Below are 21,120 nucleotides of genomic sequence, written 5' to 3' on the forward strand. Positions count from 1 at the left end.
TACTGCTTTCATTCTTGCTGGAACTCTAGCAAACATGGAGCAATCTGGTTGGAACGAAGTTGTGCAAAGATTAAGTTCAAGCAATATTTCTAGTACAGAACAATGCACTGCTGCATTGGAGTTGAGTTACAGACATTGACCAGACAATTTGAATCCATGTTTCCTTTATTTTGGAGGATTTCCAGAAGACCATGAACACACTATCGAGAGGTTGATTTGGTTATGGGTGGCCTAAGGATTTGTGCAAACAACTCATTCAAAGAGCGCAGAGGATGTGGCAAATGATTACATGATGAACCTCATAGGCGGGAGCTTAGTCATGGCATCTAAACAAAGATCCATTGGGGAGTCAAAGCTTGTTGGATTCATGATTTGTTACATGAGTTTTGCGTGACAAAAGAAGAAAAGTTTTTGCGGTTGGTACATTGGGTATGACGAACTTTATACTTTCAATGTGCCACACAACCTACGTTGCTTATGCATCAATTCTAAGCCAGGGCACTTCGAAGAGTCAAGGCTATCTTTCCCCACTGTTCAGCTTTTATTGTTCTTCGAATTTGGACCAGGGGAACAATACACTTGGTTTGATCATTATTTCATCTTTCAGGTCTTCAAACTTCTCAAGAGTGTTAGATTTAAGCCAAGTAAATCTAGGAGGTACTTTTCCTAGAGAAATAGAGTTGCTCGTTCAGTTGAGGTACTTGGCAGTTCTTGGTGATATGCAGTCCATTCCAACATCTATAGCTAGTCTCTCGAATTTGGAAACTCTTATTTTGGAAATATATGGTTTGTTGATTTCTTTGCCAGATACTAAATGGAATATGAAAAGACTGAAGGACGAGAGCTTAAGGGGAGGTTTCGATTTGCCCATCAAAAATCTTGACAACTCTTCACAGTTGTGCAATTTGGATACTTTCTCCGGTGTAAGCCTTTCTTCTTGGAAAAACATGGACAAGATACTCAGAAAAATTCCAAACATCCACAAGCTGAAATGCGAGCTCTTTCTAGATTATGATCATGCTAAGGAGGGTAGCTACAAGATTCTAGTACTTTAACTTTCTAGGAGCGATATCCCTTTTGAGTTTCATTTCTCTTTGACAATTAAAAAATTGACTCTGTCTGGCTTCTGCTTGCCTTGGAGTGAAATATCTGCAATTGCAAATCTACCCAATCCTAAGGTTCTCAAGTTACTCGAGGAAACCTTTGTGGGGGATGAATGGAACATGGAAGAAGACGAATTCCCCAAACTTAAATCCTTGAAATTAGCTTCCTTGGACATTGTCAAATGGACTGATTTTGAGTGCAAGAACAGTTTTCGTCGTCTGCAGAAATTGGTATTGGAAAGCTGTTATGATTTGGTGGAGATCCCTTCTTCTTTGGGGGAATGTTTCAACTCTTGAAATAATTGTGCTGTCTGATTGTCCCAACTGATTTCAAGGTCATTTCATCCTCCAAAATGGGTTCATGAGTGTTGTTCTCAAGTATGTTTGGTTTGCCCATTAGATGAACCAGTTTTTTGCATTTATTGCCCAAACTCTCCTTCTGGGATTGAGATATGATGATTTAACCTCATCTATTTTGGCAGCTACAATGAAATCATTCATTCTCAGACCTCCTGCAGCTTAAGTTATGAAATTATAGTATCTCGTAATTGCAAGTAATAAAATTATAAATATAATAAGCGTCAGAAAAAAAAAATGGCTTATTACATGAGATTAAGAAACAAGAAGAATTTGCTTGGCTCAACAAATAATTGAGAGAGGATCAGGAGATAAAAGAGATTTACAGTAGATTATGTGGATATGACCATTCAGGCAAGCCATTCAAATGGTAACCAAAACAGTTAAAGAAACAGACCAAACTGCAGGAGTTTGGAGGGTAATTTATTTTGAGATTTTGGAACTTATGTACGTAATTGGATAGAGAAAATGCTTCAAATCCAAACAAAATCAAATACGAAAATTAATACTGAGCACTTAATTATATTAACCAGCATTTAGTCAATTGTCGCACTTTTTCTAGATTACTTGCTCTATCTTTTGAAGGACAATAGATGCTTTTCTTGACCGAATGGCACTGATTCATTAGCAAGGATGGCCTTTTTTTTATTATTTTTTTAGTGGTTAGAATATTAGAGAACTTAGGAAAGGGCAAATTTTTGTGTTAATGCTTTTATCACTTTAACTTTTGATCCAATGTTTAAAACACTTTATTCGAGATTCATGCCTATCTCCATTTTGAGTTTTAATTTTAGCATATTCTCTCTAGTGTCGCAAACTATTTCCAAATAATTGCACTCTTTGAGAGATCACAAATTTTTTTTATCTAATAAACAAACACCTTAGTTTTTGAGATTTAAATTAATAGTACCCTTAAATGAAAAAAAAAAAAAAAAAAAAAGGTCCCGGGCCAATGCGTGAATAAGAAACTAGTTACCTGATGAAACCAACTCTTTGCGTGTATCTGCAGAATAAACCAACATTAATAGAGTTAATTTAACTAAATGCCAAGTACATCAAGAAACTTATGAGTTGTTCTCAACTAATTTTGAAAACTTTACTTTGAATTTTGATTTTTGAAAAGGTATTTTATTATGTTCTCAGTTGATTTTAAAAACATTTTTTTGGGCCCAAAGAAGCTAAAAATTAGAAGCAAGTCTTGAGGTGCTTTTGGATTCTGATTTTGGTCTCCTTTTTCAAAATTCACTATAAATGCTAAACTACTTAAAGATTAGATATAATTTTTTATCGTCACTCGATTTCTTTCCTATTATTATCCCACTTCCAAATTCGTGTATGTGCTCCTTCTTTTTCTCATCCAACATTTATAATCTTATAAGAAAATAATTAAGGCCAACTTATTAACTTGGTCATCATTTTGTCAAAATTAACTTTTTTGAGAACACCTATACATTTATTAAAATAGCTTTTTCAATATTAAACAAGAACACGTGAATTATTGTAAAACATTTGATTTTTAAGAATCAAATTTACAAAATCAGTTTTTATAAAATTAGAATCAGTTGAGAACAAGCCATATATCTCATAGCATACACTTTTATTTAATATACATGGAGAAACTCTTGACCTCATGACTTATAAGTTCGAGGGTCTAGTTTATTTATAAGATACTGTATCTATATATACTTCCTCAATCTCACTGTTAATATCATATTTTCATTTTTTGAATGTCCCAAAATAAGAGTCACCCTCTAAAAATAAGTCAATACAACATTTTATTAGTTTTTTCACTTTGTCATTTGAAAAAGCAACTTTCCCCACCTACCAATACATTTCTCATATTTTCAAATTTTAAATTTGAGGACAACATTATAAAATCACCCAAACCCAACTCATCCAAATACAAGGGATATAATATCAGAACCTCTCCTAAGGTTTCTCTTAATATCACCTAATACCCCTAAAGTTTTAAAAACAGCACTTACCTCCCTTATATTTGTTATTTGTGTAACAAAATTTTTAAAAACCCTAAATTACCCTTCTACTTGTTAAATAAAAATGCTCCTAGATCACTTTGTTTACTTCAAGAAAACCATCATTTAAAAAATAATTTCTAGTAGTACTACCACATCATAATACTATAGTCCATAAAAATATATATTTGAAAAACAAAAATGATATTTGCAAATGTCGCACCCCTTTTTTTGAAAAATAAATTTATGAAGTTAAAAAAAAGAGTTTTTGATTTTAGAAAATAACTAAAGAAAAAGGGCCTAAAATGAGACTTAAAATATGCGATGGTTTGGATCCAAAATAGTAGTCTAAAAAGGGTTTTAAGAAAAAATAAGAGTCGCCATTTGGTATTGAGTTTATGTGTATCAAGTCACCAAAAATATATTTTAAATAAATAAATAAATAAAACTCTTTTTAGACAACTCCAGGTCTTTAAAAATAAAAGAAGTGAGTTCAGGAGTCATGTTTGAAAAAAGGAAAGGCAAAGATTTGATCTAAGGCATCCTTTCAACCTAACCAGAGTTAACTGAAAAATTTAGTCAAAAATTTTCTTAATCTAATCTATAAAACTTATCACATTTTGGATGTTTCTATATGGATGCAAAACCTAAACCTAGGGGTATCGAGAGGGTCGAGATGTCTCTTCAAAGTTTAATTGGTGTAAATCACATTAATTGTGATGCCTAAGAATGATTCTTAGAAGAGGTCATGAAAAATACAAAAGATGAAACTCAAAAAAGAAATTATAATATACATAGATAAATATACATGATCTAGAAAAAAGGAGAATGTAACATAACCGGTATAGAATGCTAAAATTCGTGACATAATTTTCCTTCTTATAGAGGGGAAAAGAGCGTGCTAAGACTAAGAAGGCATACTTGTTCATTTTCCATATTTGAAGGGTGTAATGCTTCTAACCTAATCAAGCAATCAAGCAAATGAACTAGTTTACTTCTAATTTTCTAAATGGAATGCAAGTCTAAATATCATGTTTCATGCACATAAGAATAAGAGAGATAATATATAGAGGAAATATTATGCAAGATGAGAAAAGATCCTAAAAATGAAAAACATGTATGAAATGCGATGAATGTCACGGAAAAATGTGAATCTAGCGCGAAACAGCCTAAAGGGTCTAGTATTGGACTAATCCATTTCTACAAGTCTTCACTAGCGTTGGATTAGTGAGAAATCGGGGAGAAAGGCTATAACTAGTATTGGACCAGTGTAGTAACGTCATACATTTATCATAAATCATATGAAACATAATTAAAACAAGTCAACACATAAAATACATAGAGAACATAACACGTAAGCATGATATTTAGATGCAAAACCCAAAAAAAAAAGCAAATAAACACGTACACATACAAGCATGCAAGCACACAAGCAAAGAAATGCACATAAAAACCTAACTATTACATTTGTGACCCTAACTACAATCTAAGAGGGGAATTTGAAAAACTAATAACCTAACTATTACATTCATCTAACTAATTACATTTTGGTAAAACTAAAACTTATCTATTACATAGCCTAGCTAAATACATGTCTTGAGCATTATCTATTACAAATTGGTATTTAAATGCCTCTCAAATAATCATCAAAATTAAATAAAATAAATGAAACTTAAAATGAATAAAATGAGTAATTAAAAGAAAAAGAACTTAAAACATGCAATTACACATAAAAAAACACATAGGAGCACATAAGATGATTTAAAATAATAAAGAAGGTACCTCCCTTGAATGCTATAACTAGTTGTTAAATGAGGTGGATTTGTCCTACTTATACTTCAAAATCAACAAAATGGTCAAGGCACCAATTTAATTAACAAATAAATTATAAAGAAGTGGAAATAACCATGAAATCCACCAATTAAAAGCATTTAAATGAAGTATAATTAACAATTAAAGAAGATAAACAAATTATACTTAAGAAATCAAAATTATCAGTGATCTAATTACAAAAATTGAGAAAGTATTTGGGATCAAATTATAATTATTACAAAGATTAAGGTCAAAATTAAATAAAAGATAAAGTTTAGGGACCAAATTATAATTAAATTAGGGACATAATTGAAAGAAACCAAAAGTTCTAGGGACTAGACTGCAAATTACGTCCTGCAGGATACAAAGGCCTCTTGGGCCCTTTCCACTATTTTCTTAGGCCAAGGCCATTTGGCCCAAAGAAAAGCCCTAAAAAAAATAGCGAGTTGGCCTGCCATTTTTCACAATTCCAACCCAACAGAAATGCATGGGCTTTATCCCTTCAACCCATGTCAAACCCAACCAAAATAAACCAGAGCCCATTCCCAAAAACCCAACCAAAATAACCCTAATCCAAATCCTAACTTACTTAATAATTTTTAGAAGATTTATTGTCTTGTTGGGTTTAATAATTAAGGCCTAATTATGTGCTAAAACCCAGAAATAATTTTCTTGAAAAACATATTTAAAATATGCAAAAGAGGATTAAAGCTTAAAAGGGGAAAAATTGATTGATTTTTTCCAAAATTTGAGCCACAGTAGAATTATGTAAAAATTGAGGGGTCAAACTATAATTAAAAATCCATAAAAACTCTTGCCTCCCTGCCACCAAAACCGGCTCAAACGCTGGTGGTTCCATGCAAAGCTAATTGAAGCGTTCTTTCTGCAATCTGGAAGCTTTCTGTAACTCTGTTTTTTCGCACTTCGTCAAGTACAGACAATTCCTCAACCAAACATCAAAATCTAGGATTAAAATATTCATATTACACAACCAACTATCAACACTTAATCTCATTATGTTTAACACAAGATTATACCCAAAATCTAAGCGCAACGGATCCTCTGTACCACAATCCTGTCTCACACCCTATCCCACCCCTCCTAAACTTGCCAAGTGTCCTTTTATTAACCCAATCATGAAACAACCCAACTCGAACCATGTTTATTTAGTTAACCGATTAATCTAGCTTGGGTGACTTAATCTCTATAACCAACATCAATTAAAATAAAAAACCCAAAAATCAAAATTAGAGATTAAACAAGGCACAAAAAAAATACCCCACAAGCTTCATCGCAACGCAGCCCTCCTCAAAAGCTTCATCGCAACGCAGCCCCACAAGTACTCTTCATTAATCTGCTGTATACTACTGCGTATAGATCTGTTGCAGCAGCAACATATCCGTGGCAAATTCCGATATTAAGAGAGAGCTTCATCATATCCGTCCGGGTAAGTCCATTATGTCGAACTCAAACTTAAATCCCCAGCATCGAAATTGATGAAAGAAACATATGCTAGTGCCTGGTAGTATAATTCATGGACAATATTTTTTTTTCCTGAAAAGAATTAGGCAGCCAGCTTTCAACTTCAATTTGATGATTACGATTTAGATCATAATTATGAAGGGCAATGCTCTCGAGACCAACATTATGGCAAAGAAAAAGGTAATACTATATATGAATTGAGTGGTGTAGATTGGTGAGTGATGGAAGAGATTTTTTTTTTTTTTGGGCCTCAAGCTTTTCAGCAAATTAAAGCAAGGTTGAAAGGCACCGGATAGAGGTCGACTTAAGCTATAAGTTTTACGGCAGATTGGTCTAGATTGGTTTACACATTATACTCAAAGACGGTTTCATTTTTTCTATTTATTATTTATTTTTTAATATTCTAGCTTGGGTGTTTATACAGTAAGTTATCTGCTCTTTGTTTGATCATTCCCTATGAGGATATCTACTTTTCATTCATGGGTCGAGTACTTTTGCATGGGTTATTTTATTCTAGTGAAATTCGGTTGGCTATGTGATACAGGTCATTTGTTCGGTTTTGGGGGAATATGGAGAATGATTTGCCAACTCATGAAGTCCAATCATGTCGCAAATTGGACTTTGAAGATGTTGACTTGCAGGAGATAAATGATAATGTCTTACCTCTTTGTATTACTGATGGCAATCGAGGAAATCAAATTTTTCTTCCTTTGGCTATACCGGATGACTTGGTCCCGAAACTTGACATGGAATTCGATACTGAAGTAGCAGCCAAAAATTTTTACCAAAAATATGCTAAAGCATCTGGTTTTGGAACTCGATTGAGTAAGGGACATAAAGACAAAAATAGTGATTTGATGTTGGACAGGGTTTTTTGCTGCTCCCGTGAAGGAAAAAAGCCAAAAGACAAACGCAATATGATTGTTAAGTGTCCTCGTCCAGAAACAAGATGTGATTGCAGTGCAAGGATGAAAATTAGCTGTAGACAAGGTGAAAAATACCGTGTTGTGCAATTTGTTGCTGAACATAATCATGAGCTATCAACTCCAAGCAAAACTCATTTATTCAGATCTCATAGACATCTGACAATGGCACACGAAGCTGAAATAGATATGGCCCGAAGTTGCGGAATTACACCAAAACAATCGATTGAACTGATGTCGAAACAAGTTGGTGGACGAGAAAATCTTGGGTTCATTCGAGATGATTTAAAAAATTACTTACGATCCAAAAGATCCATACCAATGATGCAAGGTGACACAGGAGGAGTCTTAGAGTACTTACAAGGCATGCAATTAGAGGATCCAAATTTTTTTTACGCCATTCAAGTAGATGAAGATGACTTGATAACTAACATATTTTGGGCTGATGCAAAGATGAGAACGGATTTTGCTCATTTTGGTGATGTGGTTTGTTTTGATACAACTTATAGAAAACACAAAGATGGGAGGCCAATTGCATTATTCGTTGGTGTAAATCATCATAAACAAACTACTGTTTTTGGGGCTGCTTTATTATATGACGAGACAATTCTGACATTTGAATGGCTGTTTGACACATTTGCTAAGGCTATGATGGGAAAAATACCAAGAACTATTTTTACAGACCAGGACGGAAGAATGGCAACAGCTTTGGCTTCTCAATGGCCAACAACGTATCACCGCTTATGTATATGGCATATCTATCAAAATGCAGCAACGCATCTAGCTGATGTCTTTAAAGATTTTCAAAATTTTGCGACAGATTTTAGTCACTGCATATATGACTATGAAAATGAGGATGATTTTTTTGAGGGATGGAGTGAAATGCTAAAAACGTATGGTCTGGAAGACAACAAGTGGTTGAAGAAAATGTTTGATATAAAAGAGAAATGGGCTTTAGTGTATGGGAGAGAAACCTTTTGTGCTGATATGACCACAACCCAACGAAGTGAGTCCATGAACAGTGTGATAAAGAAGTATGTAAGTTATAAACATGGCTTACTTGAATTTTTTGAACACTTCCAAAGGCTGTTAGATGATCGTCGCTATAATGAATCTGTAGCAGATTTTAAAGGCAATCAAAGTACGCCGGCAATGACATTTCCTTGTAGGATTTTACAGCATGCAGCAAGTGTATATACAGCAGCATGCAACAAGTCGAGCAAGTACAGCAGCAACAAGTCGAGCAAGAGACCAAGGAGTGCACTAGAAATGGCTACTAAGAAACGCAAGTACAAGGTGAAGGAGAAGTTTTCATCGAAAAGATTACAGGTTTGACAATTTATTTAATTTATGTGAACAATGCTATTTGATTGTTTGACTATTACTTTTTTTTGGGTTCCTTGGTTGTATGATGAATGATGAGTATAGAAATAGTATTAGGATCCTTATTTATAATTTGGATAAAAATGATTGTAGGAATTGGGAAATAATGTTGTTAATTCAAGTATGGATTCTGCTACAATTCAAGGTTTTGCTCCAGAATTACCGCCACAGCAGGTATAGTTATTCGTCATATTTGTCTTGTATAGCATAGTGCATATGTAATTTATTTTAAATTTTATTTGAATAATTTATTCTTTAGATGACTAAAGTACATTAACGATATGTTTTTTCAATGAAAATTTTAATTTGTGGTCGTCTCTTTTTAATTATATTAGGAATTTGGAATTTCAATAGAAGACATCTACAATAGGCGAAATCCCACAAACATGACACAATTATTGCAAGTAAGTAAATAGTATGCTTACTTATAAGTTTATTGCAGTTTTTTCTAGTATTATACTTTTACAAGTTTATAGCTATTTTTATAATGAAGGGTGGTCTTCTATTTCTTATTTTTTGGGCAGACGTTGGACCCTAACTTAACCCAAGGCTATGATTTGATGTCTTCAAGTTCAATAGCACACCACCAGCGTCAATGAGTTTTGTAGGGACAAGAACTGGGAAATAATGATGATAGTGATCAACAAGTTGCTAAAGATGAATGATCAGTGCAAAAAACTTGGATGGTGTGAAGTTATACATTTATACACCTCGGAATCTATCCACTCTTTTCTTTCTGTTCCCTTGTAGAAGAGGGATCATAGATTTTTATACACATCATTCCCATCTGAATGAAATCTTGGGCCGTAGGTCTTCTCAATGGGTTCATTTGTTTGTTCTCGGGTCCAGTGTCTTTAATATGCAATAAATTCTCTTTAAAGCATCAAACAAGAAGAAAAAGCTGCATGAATGAACAATGAAAAAAATTGTTTGGATGCTACATAGGCTTCTAACCACAGAATTCATTCGAAAGTTACAATTCTGTTGAAAAAAACAGAGATTTCTGTACCTTCCTCCTGGTGCCATGAAAAAAGAGCTGCACCTAAGAATTTACAAAATCAATCTACTAATGATCAATAAACAGTCTATTCTGACGATAACTTTTACCTAAAAAAGTCTGGTTTGACTTTTTCTATAGTACAGGAATCGATCTGTATGTAGTTACTTAAGAACAACAACTGGCCACGAAGCTCTGCAACTTAAACAATGGCCCAAACCTTCTTCCGGCAAAATAAAACTGAGTTGCTGGTCTTGTCTGATCATCTGCCAAAAGATGCACTTCAATGTCCCAAAGAAACTTGGGGGCAAGATCTTTTACTTGTGATATAATTGGTTCTTCATCTCTAATAATAATGATACCCTGAAAGCAAAACATTAGCCAATCTTTACCATCACCTGGAATAAATCAAGCAATGCAAAGATCACGGTAGTCGAGAGGGCAAGTTAGTGGATTAACATACGCAGCTGCAGTAGTGGTGAAGCTACCAGAAGTCCTTTAGTTACATTACACAGAACCTTATAGTGAAGAGGTCTACTGCTGGTACACTAAGCCCAAATTTCGATGACCAAAAACAAAATATAAATCAAGAGAGGCAGGTTCTCCAAGGCAAATGAGAGGTAATGCCAATGTACTACTTTCTATAGTAGTAGTATTACAAGGTCTATAACACCTATCATATGTTATGATTTTTGGAGATGTTTTTGTGTGTGCGGTATATAGGACCCAAGAAAATGCATAAGATGCAAAACATCTCAACAGCTTAAGGGGGCACAAGGTGAGCAGCACTATATTAAAGCCAACAAAGAATAGTGAAACATATCCCAGAATAGTGAAACATATCCCAGAGGAGTCGTGCTATTTTGTCTTCTTTGCTTGATTGTTTTATGTAAGAAATGAATTAATTTTCTCCACCCTGTGATGCTATTAATGAAGAACTGCAAGGAATAATCACCAGAAAAATGGAAAGGAAGCAGAGCAACGAGTAATATTAATTACATCAACAACCACATTAATGGCATTAATAGTGACAGAATAATCAGCTAAAAGTATTTCCTGAACAAATATTTTGGTTATACAGATTTTCCTTCAAACAATTTAAGTATTTGCTCACCAAAAGAAAAAGAAAAAAGAAAATGTCAAACTAACTTCCATATACAACCTTACTGGTTATTCTTCTTTTTTTTAAGGCAAATGAAAATTTCAAAAAAAAGAGAGGAAAAAAAAAAGAAATAGTAGGATATTATGCTATGAAAGAACAAAGATAATGAGAAAAATCAAAAAGGAAAAATGGCAAAGCTTGAATGAGTGAATCAAGCTTTTTTTTTTTCTGCTACTTATCTGTTGTGAAGAGGATTTGGACCTGTATACACTTTTCTCTTGTCACCACCAAAAATCTCATCATCGGCACTATCCTTATCTGCATTTCCTCATCGGCACTATCCTTATTGGCACTATCCTTACAGTTTGATTCATCTTCCTCTTAGGCATTTGATCGAACAGGTGGTGTGCTTCGTCCAGCAGATACCGAATTTTCAAACAATTTAACAGATGAAACATTCGGAGTGGAAGCTGCAAATTAGAAGAAAAATTCACTCAATCAGCAAAAGATAAACGCAAACTTGTTACCCTCCCAAAATCATCTACACCTAAGTTCCAAAACACTAAAACAGAGACACCTATCTGTTACAGAATATAACCAATTTCTTACTTCTTCCCTGCAATTGAGGATATAGCAAAACTAATTCAATTGGTGTGTATCAACAGACCAATTTGAAGTTGAAAACTAGATCACGTGCCTAAGCTTAGCAAATCACATCAAATTGGCCTGCGAAGAGCTTCGAAGGTTTCCCACCAAGGTTTTTAAGAAATAAGTTGTTACTCACCTTTGGGAAGAGATTCGAAGCTTCATCCGTGAATATTTCGTCAAAGCTGAATGGTGAAGATGATGAACTCGGACAGCCCTGCTGCGTTGCGATGAAGCTTTTGAGGAGGGCTGCGTTGCGATGAAGCTTGTGGGGTATTTTTTTTGTGCCTTGTTTAATCTCTAATTTTGATTTTTGGGTTTTTTATTTTAATTGATGTTGGTTATAGAGATTAAGTCACCCAAGCTAGATTAATCGGTTAACTAAATAAACATGGTTCGAGTTGGGTTGTTTCATGATTGGGTTAATAAAAGGACACTTGGCAAGTTTAGGAGGGGTGGGATAGGGTGTGAGACAGGGTTGTGGTACAGAGGATCCGTTGCGAAGCTAGAGAAACACATCAAGGGGAGACAAAGTAAGAACAGATGCAGTAAGCTTTTGGCAGTTTGGGTAAGGATCTGAACACATGTAACAGGAAAGGGGTGAATCCAGTTACCTCTTAACCCTTTATGGAGTCCAATGAACGCGGAGGGGTTGAAGAAAATGCCTTCGAATGCGAGATTCGAACCACCAAGCTTCTGTCAATGAAAGTCCAAGAACTGGTGACGAGGGGACTTGGAACTGAAGTTTTTTGGGGGGGGGGGTTTGGAGATGTTATTTCGGAGAACTTCCTCAATAAAAATCTCTCTGCGACATCCCAAGAGAGTGTAGAAAGTAGAAACCAAAAACTTCCCCAAAAAACTAATATCCAACCTGGAATTTGATGATAAAGTAGGCTGATAGCTCAACTTGATTGTATTTTTCCAGAAAAATTTTTTTGTCTTCCTTTCCTTTTCTCTCGCGTTTTTTCTGTGTTTCTCCGCTGCCCCCCCCCCCCAAAAACCCTAGAGGCAATGATGCAGATGAGCTGGGTTTTTGTGGCATTTTAAAAGCCATCCAATCCTTTTGATTTTAGAACTTTCCTGATAAAAATCAATGGGTAAGGTGACTAAGTATTGGAGAAAAGAAAAGAAATAAAAACAAGTGGAATTGGGCGAGGTATTGCTGCTGCAATTTTTGGTACTGTGGCTTCGTTCATGGCTTCGTACGAAGCATGAAGATGAAGCGCGCGTGCAGATTTTTTTTTTTTTTTCTACAAAAACTGCATCTTTCGTTTTCTATTTTTTTCCTTCTTTTCTTTTCTGCCTTTTCCTACAAACTAAGCAAATAATCAAATAAGGTAAAAAATGATTTAAAATGAGATAGCGATAAACGAGATAGAATATAATTTTGGTGTCTACAGCAAAGAAGTACAGTTGACTAATTTAACTCTATATACTCAAAACCGATTTGTTATGAACTTTATCTTTTTTCCAACTCCTTCTCAACTGGTGCCCAAACATATAGATTGTACTAATTATTATAAAAAATAACTCAAAATAAGCAAATAAATCACACCCCATTCTATCACAATTATAAAAAGGAAAAGATAACAAAATTCAATTTATTATAATTTACAAATAGTAAATTGCATCCAAAAAATGAGTAAAAGGGAATATTGGAGAAAAGGAAAAAAAAAGAACATGACTTTTGTTTCCTTTTTTTATTTTATTTTTGGTTCCATTTATTTGATATGTGAATTATGTTTCAAATAAGGGTTAATATAGCTTTTTGCACTTACTAGGGGAGGAAAATAATATTTTTTAAATCTTAGAGGTGTTAGGTGATATTAGGAGAAACTCAAGGGAGGGAGGTATTGACATTATCCCTCAATACAATGATTATATGTCCACTTCAAAAGTTGATTTTCCCAAGAATCGAGTCAAATTGTGGGGGCGGGGGAGTATATAGCGTGTCTTATCTAATGTAGAGGCCCAACATTATGCAAAGATAATCTCCAACCGAGCGGGCCGTATCAGGGTTAACATACCCCGTTGCTTAAGCCCGTTGCATTAGTTCCTCCTAGAACTGCAGTTTCTTTCATATCGATGGGCCGTCTGCTAATTCCTTCTGCTTCCACAGTGCTACCATTATAGTTTCTGCTAGTGAACAGAATAGCTAACCTCGTGCGGATCTGGGTGAAACACTTTCTGTCGAGGTTTATCAACGATGAAAACGGTTCCAGATTGGTTAACAGCCCCAAATCTTGTTGGGGAGACCTGCAACTGGGAATATAGGACTTCGAGCATCTTCCACTTCGATATTCATGGGACTACACCGTCAAACAAATTATTCATAAGTTTGCGTGGCCAAAAACCAACAAAACCAACCCCAAGCATTGCAAACCATACAATTTTATTAATAGGGTCTGCTTGAATAAATGCCAAGTACCTCAAAGAAACTAACAGCTCACAGCACACCAGTTCACAGCACACACCTTTATTAATAGGGAGAATTGTAATTTTGGCCCCCAATCTATAGTATATGCGCGGAATTATCTCCAATCTATTTCAAAAATCAATTTTGGTCCCCAATCTATTCAATTTTGCGCTAAAGTGGACAATTGACGGAATCTCTTCAATTTCAATCGGAACTAAGTCACGTGAGATCACGTGCCGGCACCTAAAACCCCTTTTTCAATTTTTTAACTTCTAAAACACGTTTTTTAATATTTTCAGCTTTCTCTTGCCTTTTGTCTTATTAAACAAAGACATGAAAAGGGTAATCTCATAATCCAAATTACTCCTCTTGTTGGCCGCCACCTTCAAATCCCCAGAACCCACAACACGAGTAAGAAGCTCAGCTTGGCCTCCAAGTCCAAGTCCAAGTCTCGTTCTTGCCTCCATTAGTAATGGAGATAATCTGCAATCAACACCGGAGACGGACCCAGTTCAACTCTCCTGCACAAACAACAGGAGCAGCAGCAGTACTACTTCATAAGCAAGCAAGCAAGCAGTTGAGAGAGAAGAGCGGATGATAATAATTAGAAATCAAAGGGATTATACGGACCAAATCATCAAAGGGATTATACTAGTAAGTATATTCTTTCCCTATTAGCCATTCTTCACCGTTGAACTGGAACGAGCATTTAATTGAACCACTAGTATATTATTGGTAGGTCATGCTTACGGCTAGAACAGACACTTCATCGATGATTATAGAATGGGCCTTGTCTCTTTTGCTCAACCATCCCGAGGTGCTAGAGAAAGCTCAAGCTAAATTGGATGCTCAAGTAGGGATTGATCGATTGGTCGACGAACATGATCTATCCAATCGTCCTTATCTTCATAACATTATTTCAGAAACACTTCGCTTGTACCCAGCAGCACCAATGCTTGTGCCACATGAGTCGTCTGATGACTGTAAAATTGAGGGATACAATATTCCACAAGGTACAATTTTGCTAGTTAATGCATGGGCAGTTCACAGGGACCCAAACGTTTGGGATGATCCAACAAGCTTCAAACCAGAGAGATTCGAAGGCTTGTAGGTTCAGCCATCAAAGCTGATTCCATTTGGGATGGGAAGGAGATCTTACCTTGGTTCTGGCCTAGCACAGCGGGTGGTGGGTTTGGCCTTGGGATCTCTAATTCAGAGTTTTGATTGGAAAAGAATTGGAGAGGAGGAGATTGATCTGACTGAAGGGACAGGAGTGTCCATGCCAAAAGCCAAACCACTAGAAAAAACGTGTTTTAGAAATTAAAAAATTGAAAAAGGGGTTTTAGGTGTCAGCACGTGATCTCACGTGACTTAGTTCTGATTGAAATTGAAAAAATTCCGTCAATTGTCCACTTTAGTGCAAAATTGAATAGATTGGGAATCAAAATTAATTTTCGAAATAGATTGGGGATAATTTCGTGCATACACTATAGATTGGGGACCAAACTTACAATTTTTCCTTATTAATGTACATGGAGAAGCTCTTGACCTCGTAATCTATAGGTCCAAGGGTTCAAGTTTACTTATATGAGATAGTGATTGTGCGCGCGTCTGTGGATATCTGTTATTAATAAAAAGCAATACCAGCAGGGTAGGCATCCTGTATGTCCTGTCTAATGTAGAGATCCAACTTAAAAGTAAAAGAATCTCCTTCTGAGCTGACCACGTTAAGGGCAACATACCCCGTCGCATACCTAAATTGTCTAGTTCCTCCAACAATTCATCCTATTTAGTTTTGAGTTTATTTAACTAGATCATGGTGCTTATCCCGCTAATTTGTGAATTATTGGCTGTATATAGTGTAGTTTTGGTTTATTATATGGATTGGTCACATGTACCTTTATAGATTTCTAGATTGAACCCTAAGAATCTTGAATTCATGCTATTTAGTTGTGAGTTTATTTATCTAGATCATGGTGCTTATCCCACTAATTTGTGAATTATTGGCTATATATAATGTTGTTTAGATTTAGTATGAGTGTATTGGTCACATGTACCTTTATAGATTACTAGATTGACGATTTCACGTCTTAAACTTCCAAAAACAAGCAAAGACACACCAATGTATAGAAAATTCATCAAACGATTTGCCTGCATACCTGCATTTTTGTTTCCTATTTGATCTACGTATAGGCTGTAATTAGATCACACTTGCAGCCTCATTGCCTGCTTTCCCTTTCAATTTCGTATAGTTCTCTAGCCTAATTTGATTTTGACAAACTTCTTTAGGAAAAAATACTCATTACTTTAGTATTTTAGGTGTAATGGTCAAGTGCCAATGGACAAAACCATAGGCTCAATTCCCACTAATTGCAGGACAACGTAACTCCACACTATGTGCTAACTTTTTTTTTTTTTTTTTTTTTCCCTCCAGTAGTCTAGATTCCGACCATTTTTGTTTCCTGCCCATCTGATTATAAAAATGGTACTGAAATTGCTCGAAGTTGCACTATAATCGGCCCATTTTACCCTTAAAATGCCACTGAAATTGCTGACATTTACGCTATAATTGGTCCATTTGACCCAATTTTTACTCCTTATCTCACTTTTTTACATGTAAGGATGTGTAATCATATTTAAAAGTAAATAAACTTGTTCAAGAAAACCGTATGAATGTTGGATTGAATACGTCTTCATTCATTAGATTCGTAATAAAATATACTTGTGGCCTAACTAATATAGTTAGATCAAGCATTTTTAATTCCACTGCATATTTCACATATATCTGTCTTTTAAATTCCATCTTAGTTCTTAGTTACTCCTCCCTATTTCTCTTTTATAAAGATAAATTAACACAAAGAAATAAAAACGCTCTTCTTAGTGTGACTGCGATCTTATTATTTACTGAAACTTGACTCTTGATCATAGTCCTCCAAAATTACAGTTGTGATTGTTAGTGTATAATCAATAGTGACAATTAGTTGTATTTGAAATTGGATGGATGAGATTCATTATGAGATTATAATTTTTAATTAGTGTTATTATATTTTTATGCATTATTTAGGAGTAGAGTTAATAACACTTTGTCCTCCTGAACTTAGGGGGTAGCCAAACTCTACCCTCCCTTAACCTTAAATATATACACTTTACCTCCTATGAAGACAAGTCAAAGTTATAAATACAAAAAAAAAAAAAAAAAGGTGAGTTCAATGACATGATTGCCCTTTTTATTTATGAAATTATTTATAACTTAATATCATTTTCTTTCATTGCTAAAAGATTTATATCTTCTCTATCATATCAATTATACCAAAATATCAAACTAAAAAAAAGTTAAAGAAAGTTAATATTAGTTTATATCCTCAAAAATTTTCCTACTAGATTAATGTTTACTTATATATATTTCTATATATATATATATGTTTTGTTCAATTTATTAGACTTTTAGTCAAACAAAATGGATAAATAGCACAATATTAAAAATAAATACAATTACAAAAATTCATATAAAAAGGTAATACGAGACTCTTTTTTTGAAAGTAATTTTTTATCAGTTTAATTTATTTAAACTTTTAGACTAATATCATTGTCATTTTCTTGTTTATCAAATTAGTCCAATATGAAATTCTTAATCAAATTTGCTAAAAATGGTTGATATGCCTCATTTTTAAACTTAGAGAAGGAATTGGAGATTAAGTCAAATTTTAATTTTTGACAAGAAAAAGCAATAATAGTAAACTATAAATACATCAATAAAAAATGACAATCATATATCCTAAAAGTTCACATAAACTAAACTAATAAAAAATACTTTTTTAAACAAGAAACAAGTTTAGTATTACCTCTATTTCAAAATGAAATTTGTTATCTATTTTTATTTTAGCATTGTCTTATTTATTTTTTTTGTTTGACTTAAATTATAATAAATTGAACAAAGCAAATATAAAAGTAAATACTGATATAACCTAAATTTAAACTTTATTTGTCCCTTTCCAGTATGATATTGTTGTATAGTAGATACGGTAGAGAAGATGTATATTTTTTAGCAATGAAAGGAAATAATACTGAATTTTGGATAATTCATGAATAAATGGGCAATAATATCATTGCACTCATTTTTTTCGTATTTTTAACTTTGACTAATCTTCATGGGGGATAAAATGTATGTATTTAAGATTGATAGGGGTAAAGTGTGCCTACCCCCTAAATTCAGCGGGGCAAAGTGTTATTAACTCTAAGCAGTATCGACATCTATTAGATAATCTTTTTGCAGTAGAGTACACTCATTGTACATGACAGGTTGTCGAAGCCTGTACAATAATAAATACCTACTCGAGAAAAATACAGATTTTGTATATAGCGGTGAGTAGGGTCGAATCCACAGGGACTGGGGATAATTCGTTTCTTCTAGAGTTCAAAGTATGGGGGGTTTTGGATTAAATGCTAACTAAATAAGTTAACTGCAGGAAATAATTAATTCAAGGAAATAATTAAGGGGAAACTCTAACCAAGGGTACACTTCAGAAATGGTTCATGCAACTGATCATTGATTCACAGATAATCCCATATTTATTAATAGACCAGTTATAGTTGTCATGCACGCGATAAACAACCAACCTTTCCTTAATTTTTCGATAGTTAAGGTACGACCGTTAACTATTTCTCTAACCCAAAAACAACCCTAGGTACGACCGTAGGATTTAATTTCTAGATTGCATTAATAAATAGAAAGGCCCAATCCTAACTAACAAACACGCTACGAGGGTTTGTTTAAGTTAGATCGTATGTTCCCCTGACATAAACCCAATTATGTCAGTTGCTACTGAGATAAAGATAACGAACAATTACGGATTCAATTATCCCTATTTAGCAAAATAGCCTATGTGAATAATTAAATATTGCGCATCTATTCAATCACTCACACGAGCTATAGCAATTAAAAGCAGGTAACATATAAATACCAATAAATTAAGGAAGCAATTAAAATAAATTAGATCTCACAGTAATTGTTGAACCAAATCTTCAGCTGTCCCCTTGACTAGAATTACGAGGTTAGTCCTCCATTAATGGAGAACAACCATGCGGAAGAGCTCCGAAGAGAAAACTAAAACTATGCTAAAAACCTAAACTACAACTACTGATTCCTCCCCCTCTCGTACGTTTTTCCCTTTTTTTTAAAGCCAAAAGGAAGTGTAATGCTATCTCTAGTGGTCCCCACACCAAATTCAAAGTCTTGTACGTTTCTTTTCCTAGAGTCCAAATGACTCATGCTTCTTATCCGTGGTCCCCGCACATGTGGACAAAGCTTCCAAAGTACTTGTTGTTCCAAGTCTCTCTACGTTGCTTTCTTTGAAATGCCCAAATGACTAAATGCCTTGCACTAACTTGTGGTCCCCACCAATTCAAGGATCCAAAGGTTGAAGCCCTTAGAAGTCTGCATTTTTCCATACAAGTCTCTCCTTTTTGGTAATTTTCTGCTTCAATCCCTGAAATTGGGTCCAATACCAAATATAAGTAAATATTAATAATTAAAACAATATATGGCAAGGATAACAGGGGAAATTAACAATAAAATTGCTAACAATTAACACCCTATCAGTACAAATGAACTATGATTGATGACCACAGAAACCATAAACTGAAATTCAATTCTAGATGACATTATCGTTGACGAAGATAAATATGGGTTAAAATCTAATGTTTGTCAATTTTCTCATCAATGAACACAATCCAAAATTTCAGAAGATTGCAAGTCATGAAAGATGTGTTGAGCTTCTTAATTAGGACAATTTAGGTAGACACCCAAACTTCTGTATGCCATAAATAGGAGGACGAATGGAAAAGAAAGATCATCCATCAGAAGTCCTTGCCCTTTCAAAATCCATGACTTGACTGAATGGAGTATATGCCATATCTAGCAAAAGTCATAGCATGATGAGCTTTTTGCAAATTATGCCTGTTAGCTTTACTGAAGTTGTTATGAAACCAGTCTCCTTTGCCACATTGTTGCAAGTACTAAGCAGTGTTATTTCTCAAACCTCAGGGTGGTTAGTGAAATTGTGACAAACCTAGAGGGTGGAATGTACGTAAAATTATCCCCATGGAACAAGGAGAAAAATTATACCACCAAAATAGTTAAATTAAAGGACAGAATACAATTTCGACAAGTCCCCACCATAAGCATTTAGCCAAAAAACCCAACTATCAATATTCCTAAAATTTCCTATTGAGAAATACTACCAAAAATCTGGAAAATCAAACCAAAAAAGAAAACGAAAAAAAAGGCTATCGCCTTGCCTAAATGTTAAACATTCTTCCAGCAATCAACTGAAAGCGTAATAAAGACTTTATCAAGATGTTGTAGGCGATTAGTTAAAGGAGAAAAAAAAAGAAGCAAAAGTTGACACATGAACACTAAATGGTAAATTCTTCTTTAGATGGTAATTGTCCAATTCACTTTTGCAACATGTGTATTAAGAATGCATTAACCTGAGAACCAATTTTCGAACCACTTTTTGTTGGATTCTCGACAGTGATTTTCTTTCTTTCTTTCTCTCAATTTTTTCCCTTTTTGGTGTATATTTTGCCCCTTATTCCGGTTAAGCCTTGTTTGGCTTCGCGTTCATTAAGCCACTACTGAATTCGTATATGCTTCCGAATAGAGATTGCATGGAAGACGAGAGATTGACTGTGCTCTTGAACCGTAACCCACGTAATAGCATTTGCATTGTTTTCAAAGACTTATTTTATTTCAATATAGTTGCTTCATTGAAAATCTCAAACTTCATAAAAATATTGTCATGTAATTTGTCTTATTTCTCCATAATTTTTCAGTCAATGGTGTCCCTTGTCAGGTTTTATGCACTATGCCAGGCCGGCAACTTATAAAATTTGACTCAAATAAATAATATATATATAAATATATAT

The 21,120-nt window shown here is 34.3% G+C and overlaps 1 protein-coding gene and 1 long non-coding RNA gene across 3 annotated transcripts; one reads left to right on the forward strand and one right to left on the reverse strand.

The window, feature by feature from the left end:
- Nucleotides 1–7,296: 7,296 nt before the first annotated feature.
- On the forward strand, nucleotides 7,297–9,698 carry LOC113687494 (protein FAR1-RELATED SEQUENCE 5-like). The gene is made up of 3 exons (XM_027205094.2): nucleotides 7,297–8,979; nucleotides 9,127–9,207; nucleotides 9,642–9,698. The coding sequence occupies exons 1-3, from the start codon at nucleotides 7,297–7,299 to the stop codon at nucleotides 9,696–9,698; spliced, it is 1,821 nt and encodes a 606-aa protein (XP_027060895.2).
- A 252-nt stretch (nucleotides 9,699–9,950) lies between these two features.
- Nucleotides 9,951–13,043, reverse strand: LOC140006591 (uncharacterized). 2 transcript variants are annotated; one of them, XR_011814309.1, is made up of 3 exons: nucleotides 12,392–12,975; nucleotides 11,917–12,282; nucleotides 9,951–11,602 (listed from the first exon to the last, which is right to left on the reverse strand). It is a non-coding gene; the product is annotated as an uncharacterized lncRNA (long non-coding RNA). The 2 variants fall into 2 exon arrangements; XR_011814308.1 differs by having other exon boundaries at nucleotides 11,917–13,043.
- Nucleotides 13,044–21,120: the final 8,077 nt, after the last annotated feature.

The sequence above is a fragment of the Coffea arabica genome, chromosome 5e (assembly GCF_036785885.1).
Source record: "Coffea arabica cultivar ET-39 chromosome 5e, Coffea Arabica ET-39 HiFi, whole genome shotgun sequence".
NCBI classification, from domain to species: Eukaryota; Viridiplantae; Streptophyta; class Magnoliopsida; order Gentianales; family Rubiaceae; genus Coffea; species Coffea arabica.

What these genes read in the sequence shown, in the direction of transcription:
- LOC113687494 (XM_027205094.2), top strand. Translation starts at nt 7,297, where the DNA reads ATGGAGAATGATTTGCCAACTCATGAAGTCCAATCATGTCGCAAATTG. An exon ending in TTTCATCGAAAAGATTACAG is followed by an intron (nt 8,980 to 9,126) that starts GTTTGACAATTT and finishes AAATGATTGTAG; the next exon opens with GAATTGGGAAATAATGTTGT. An exon ending in CAGAATTACCGCCACAGCAG is followed by an intron (nt 9,208 to 9,641) that starts GTATAGTTATTC and finishes TGAGTTTTGTAG; the next exon opens with GGACAAGAACTGGGAAATAA.